At 27.8% G+C, this 6,700-nt stretch overlaps 1 protein-coding gene across 1 annotated transcript; it reads right to left on the reverse strand.

The window, feature by feature from the left end:
* Positions 1 to 4,369: 4,369 nt before the first annotated feature.
* Positions 4,370 to 5,267, reverse strand: LOC115696745 (glutaredoxin-C9-like). The gene is made up of 2 exons (XM_030623631.2): positions 5,136 to 5,267; positions 4,370 to 4,993 (listed from the first exon to the last, which is right to left on the reverse strand). Exon 2 carries the CDS (start codon positions 4,965 to 4,967, stop codon positions 4,524 to 4,526), a length of 444 nt encoding a protein of 147 aa, XP_030479491.2. The 5' UTR covers positions 4,968 to 4,993; positions 5,136 to 5,267; the 3' UTR covers positions 4,370 to 4,523.
* Between the last annotated feature and the right edge of the window lie 1,433 nt (positions 5,268 to 6,700).

Below are 6,700 nucleotides of genomic sequence, written 5' to 3' on the forward strand. Positions count from 1 at the left end.
TACTATATTCAAATAATATTTGCAAATGGCATATATAGTAGAGTAGCTTAAACTGTATTAATTTAATTTTCTTTATGAAAGCAGAAACAAACATGAACTGAAAATATATTTCAAGAGTTGGGAGCACTTTAATCCAAAAAGGTTTTTACTTAATTATATTTTGGTCATTGTATTTGCTAACACCTTGGTACATATTATACATATGAGTATTGTTACAAGGTATTTATAATTCTTAGCACCACGATAAAATATTGATTTATAATTAGTTAATAATTTTTTATAATATTTATTAAAATAAAGTAAGTGGAACTCATTACGAGGTTTCAATGGTTACATTTTTATTGTAATTATCATGGTTACATTTTTTTAAGCCATTAGATTACTATTAAATGGTTGTGATTAATTTGGAAATTAAATAAAAATAAATAATAAATAACTTGTAACCTGAAAATAACCTAATCATTTATTTCCTTATAAAACTTTAATTAAGATTAATTATATTTTAAAATTAAATTAATTATATTTATTAATTAATTTTTTTTGCAATTTATTACTATATAAGGATCTTTTAGCAATTTATTTTTTATACTTAAATTATTTAAAATTTTATAGCAAAACTTTTTATAATTTAAAATTATACACATATAATTTCATAATTTAAATTTTATTATACTTGTAATCTTAATTTTAAATTATTACACTTAATTATTTAATTTTTTTATTTAAATATTTAAAAAGTAAAAAATGAAATAAGTTGAAGGATTTTTTAGAAAAAAAATGGCTGCACTTGTTATCGATTGATTAACTTGAGGCCTCATACTTAGTTTATATAATTGTAACAAAATAATTAAATATCATTTAAAAATAATTAATTATTTGAAAATTTATTATAAGAAGAGAATTTTAATTTGTGTCAAAAGAAGTTTAATTTTTGTAAAAAAAATAAATTTTATTGTAAATATTATAATTAAATGGCTTAATTATTAAAATAATTCAAGTAAAGATTTAAATATAAATATTAATTGCTAAAAGAGGTCTTGTTAAATATTTAATTAATTATTTTAAGAAAATAGTTAATTATAATTAAATAATTCTAAAAAAAGGAATGTCTACTATTTAATTAATTATTTTAAGAAAATTGTTAATTATAATTAATTAAATCTAAAAAAGGAAAGTCTACCTATTAGTAACCTGCTATTACAGGTTAAAGAAAAATGTAACCATATGGTTACAATAAAAATGTAACCATTGAATAGTCACCCTATTATATATATCCTACAAAAATGCGTACCCTTTAATATTTTTCTCTATTGTATATTTGTGATGGGACACGAAAAATTTCCTTGAATTTAACCGTGGTTGCTTTTTGTAAATATGACCATATATGGTCATGACTTATCCTCAAAATTTCATATATGATGCATTAGATTTTAATATGAGAAATGTTAAAGGGCATCAGTGGTGCCTAGCACCTTCTTAAGTGTTGATATTAGGGATGCACATTTTTCCCATGGGGATGGTGTCCCGCGGGGACCCGCCCCTAATGGGGCGGGGACTCCCCGTCTAAATGGGGAACGGGGCGGGGACGGGGATCAAATTTTGTCCCCGAATGTTAAACGGGGCGGGGACGGGTATGACACTCCCCGCCCCGACGGGGACCCGTTTAATTTATTAATTATTTTTTTATTAATATTTTATATTTTATAAATGCGTTTGTATTTTTTTTAGTATATTAATATCATTTTTACAATTTTTGAAGTTGTGTTTATGTATAATAATTACTATGAATAGTAAATAATATGTAATATTTTATCTTTTATGTAATTTAATAATTTTATACATTTAATTTTTTAAAATAATTTTTTTTTTTACAATAGGGGATTCCCCGCCCCGTCCCCGCCCCATTAGGGGATTTCCCGCCCCGTCCCCGATGGGGAATAAGCGGGGATGGGGCGGGGATGGGGATTAAAATCCTTAACGGGGATGGGGACGGGGAGAGCACTCCCCGCTAATTCCCCGCCCCGTGTGCATCCCTAGTTGATATCGCTATTGGTCCAACTAAGTATCGAGTCCCATATAATTTAATATAATAGCTTTTAGGGAATATCGCTAGCTAATCGCAACGTGACAAAGACATGTCGAGAAAGTGCTAGACACTACAAACTACTTGTCAATATATATTTTTTATTTATTTTAAGGACCATTGTTACTCTACACCATAATGTTGAACTTTAATAATTAAATATACACGGACTAATTTCTATTATTATTTAAATGTTATTATGATTATTCCCTTTTAAAAATTATGCTATTATGATTGAATTCATATAAATTTATATTTATAGCATTTATTATGAATATGCATATATAACCCAAACTAGTTACTATTAACCAAAATCAAAATAACATTATATAATTAGGGAAGGGGATATGTTGAATATCATAGAAAATGGAAGCCATGATTTTTGTTTTTTTGATCTGAGAAAATGGAAAGGATGATAGCATATTGATAATATTATAGGGTCAAAGAGTCAAACATGAATTTGAAAACGGTCAAATGTGATGTGGGTCACATGCCATTCTAATTCTAATATATATTCCCAGTAACAAATTTGGCAAAAATATTGTTGGTGGTCAAATTTCACATCTCTTCCATGATTTCATATTATCTCATTAATCCAAATAAATAAAAATGCAAATGCAAATACTCTCTCTTATTATATGCAATCATTTTCCATGCAGTACTAGTAGTAGTACTATAGGGTTCTTATTTCTAGTAGTACTCCATTATAATCACCAACTTTTCTGCATGTTGTTTAGCTTGGAATGGCATACATGTGCATATACATATATAAATATGTTTATCACTCTCTAACTAATCAAGAAATTAAGATTGTATTTAGCTAGCTAATTATATATAATTAATAACTATTGATCAGATATATTTAGCCTGTATATTTAGTTATTTCTTAGTAGAAAAATCTACTATACACTTTTTGGTATTTTATCTGTTTGGTTATTTGGGATAATTTTTTAATTCTTTTTTTTCATAATTTTATATGTTGTAATTTTTTAAGATCGCGGTATATATATATATATATATATATATATATATATTTGAAAAATTGTAAATTTAACCATTAAACTTATAAGGTAGTTAAACTTAGGATAGCACATTTGTTCTCTAATATATAGGTAAATTATAACATAACCATTAAGTAAACTAAAACTTTGTTGATAAAATATAACATTTAGTTAAAAAGATGCGGATCTCAATTTCTTTTGGAAAAATTACATAAATTGTTATTTTGGTAAAATATTTACACTCTTACGTTTAAAGTTTTTTTTAACAATTTTACGGTATTCTATAAAAACACAAGAAAACAACATGAGAGTAACGGAAAACAATATCAAAATAACTAAAAAAAATAATATACAGATAACAAAAAATTAATAATAGAATATAAGAGTACAATATAAAAATACACCAAAAAATTATATTTTATGTAAATAAAATAACTATAAAAAATATTTAAAATTTCATACAAGTATTTTTGTAATTTTTTTTTGTGTGTGTGTTTTTTTTTTATAAATTATCCCTTTTTTATATATATAAGGTAAGATGGATCCCAATTTATTCAAAAATCATTGCCATAATTATTTTACATTTCATCTCATCATCATATTGATAGGATCGAGTGTTTAGTTAATTACATATATATATATTATATATTAATGAATAATTAACATTATGGTCGATCTTTTATCTTCTTCTTCAACACATGCAAGCTGACTTTAGTAACCAAATTGAAAGAGATATATACACACATAAATATATGAAAACAATATTTCCTTATTGAAATAAAGTTAGAACAATAAAGCTGACCATATGGTTCTAACAGCTTTTTTTTTTTTAATTAATTTGGTCATGAATGAATATATATAAACAACCAATAAATTAAAGAAAAACAGAAAAAGCAATGGATTATGTCAGGTCAATGCTTCATCATTTCCCTAGAGGATTTGATGATCATTGATCGATCCATTGCCTTGTAAAAAAACCATGCTAATATATATATATATATATATATATTATATATTATATATGGATCGGCATGCATAACACCTCTGTGGCTCTGCCACACTGTGTTTTTTTCCAGTACGAGATGACCTTATATTAGCTTCTTTAATTATACACACAAATTATATATATTTTACCCTATAACTTTTTAATTATCTTTACAAAAGATTCTTTCTTTTTCTGATCCATAAATTGTTCCTTTATTTTCTCCAAGAAAAATAAAATTACAACCCATTAATATATATATAAATATTTATAGTGCAAGATGTGATTTTAATTTCATAAGTATATAATGAAATTATACCCTTATATAATAACTTCATAAGTAAATTAATACATACATACATCTTTTCTTGGAATTAAAAAGAAAATTACACTACTAATAAACTAATTTATAGATAGAAAGTAATAAAAATTATTGAAGTCAAATATATGAAGAAAGTCAAAGCCAGAGAGCTCCAGCATCTTTGAGTAGAGGAACAAGGGTTCCATTAATATGACAAGCCATGAGAGTTTCCACACCACCTAAGAACTTACCGCCAACGAAGACAGCCGGAACAGGCGGCTGTCTCCGTCCTGATCCTCTTCTACCTCCTTCTCCAACAGCATTAAGGAGGTCGAAGAGGACGTTCTCGATGTGGGGTCCAGCCACGAGTTTATCAAGCTCGAAAACCGTAGGCCCCACACCGAGACTAAAAAGGAGTTGTTTCACCACAGTACTCATACAACACTCGCTCATGCTAAACACCACCACCGCTTTACACGACCCCATTTGCCTAACCATCTCGTACGGACTACCGTCGCTATTCTGATCAAACTCCTTCATCATCATCATCATCACTGATGATGATGATCCCGATGATTCTCCACCCTCCATGTTCATCATTCTTCCTCTTGATGATGATGATAACTCTAAAGAATAATAATATTAGTACAGTGACTTAATTTTATAGTATAACACTGATCATATTCATATGTATAATAATCAAAGAAAAGAAAAAGATGAGTGTGTGTTTTTACTAGGGTTTAGCTGGGGTGAATAATTAGAGAGTACCTGATATATAGCAGAGGTGAGGTGAAGCTTGAGTATGGTGGTTTGTACTGTACGGACACTTTTTTCTTTCTTTCTTTCTTTCTCTTTTTTCTTTTTCTTTTTGTTTAGGTTTAACGTGAAGATAGTTGTGGTAGTAAGAGAGTATTTATAGAGAGAGAGAGAGAGAGAGAGAGAGAGAGAGAGAGAGAGAGAGAGAGAGAGAGAGAGAGAGAGAGAGAGAGAGAGAGAGAGAGAGAGAGAGAGAGAGAGAGAGAGAGATTATATATATAGGTATATGTATATGTATATGTATGTAATAATAATGTTAATATATATTTGACTGAGAGTTCTATATGTATATTGGTTAATTATGTGTTTAAATAATTATGTTTTGTCCCCGGTCCTCTAACACGTGTCAGACTAAGGTCAATCCAAAATTAAACACTAGTAAGTTAGTAACAGAACAGGGGTATAAATTAATAACACTTCTTTCACAACACACAAAACAAAGATTATTAAATGTGTCTTTGTGTAAGGTTGTGTTTGTGTTCATATTTTATTGAGTATCAATGGTGCTTAGCATCTTTCTATGTGTTAGTATCGCTATTGGTCTAATTAATTATTGGGTCCCACATAGTTTAATATAATAGATTTTAAGAAAAATCGCTAGCCAATCGCAACGTGACATGTCGAGAAGGTGCTAGACACTACTGAGACCTAATAGCAATGCTCTATTTTATTTATTTGCTTCCTTTTTATGTTTCGTGTTAAGTATATCGATTTGTATTTAATTTTTTAACTCTAATCTGACTTGTAAAACATCATATTGTGTTCATGTTAATTAACTCATTTTACTATACTATTAAAACTTAAGTTATAAAGAAAATAATAAATTTGAAGTTGGATTAAAAACTTATATATTTTTGTATATATAATTTTTTTACATACACAAAAACATACTATTGAATCACTAAATTTGTATTAATACACTACAAGAAATATCACATTTGCCAGCATATTTTTGTGCTGACAAAAGTTAGTATTGTGCTGGTAAAATAGAATTTACTTGTGATATGTTGGCAAAAGGGAGTTGACAAATCAATGTTGGTCTTAGAACTTTTGCCAGCATAAAATAAAAAGCGCTGGCAAAAATGACTTTTCCCAGCGCATTAGTTAGATTTTAACCACTGCAAATATACGCTGGTAAAATTTTGATCTCTTTGCCAGTGCATTTTGCGAAATGCGCTGATAAAAGTTACTTTTACTAACGGAGTAGCGAACTGTACTGGTAAAAGTAACATTTCTGATAGTATTTGATCTGTTTTTATTTTGTATCAGCCTAACTCATAGAATTCATGTTATATTTATGTTAATTTGTGTCTAAATCGATTTTGTCCCTCTTTTTCTCTCTCTATTTATATTTAGAGTATAATATTATAAAAAACGAAAAAGGGCAAATGTTAACCGAAAATGAAACTTTATTATATTAGTCACGCTATAAGGACTAGTGGTACAAGTGTTATGTTATTGATTTTCTATGTTTATATAGAGAGAGTGATTTGAGTACTATAGTATAGTAGGTGTCA

The sequence above is a fragment of the Cannabis sativa genome, chromosome 7, assembly GCF_029168945.1.
Source record: "Cannabis sativa cultivar Pink pepper isolate KNU-18-1 chromosome 7, ASM2916894v1, whole genome shotgun sequence".
Lineage (NCBI taxonomy): Eukaryota > Viridiplantae > Streptophyta > Magnoliopsida > Rosales > Cannabaceae > Cannabis > Cannabis sativa.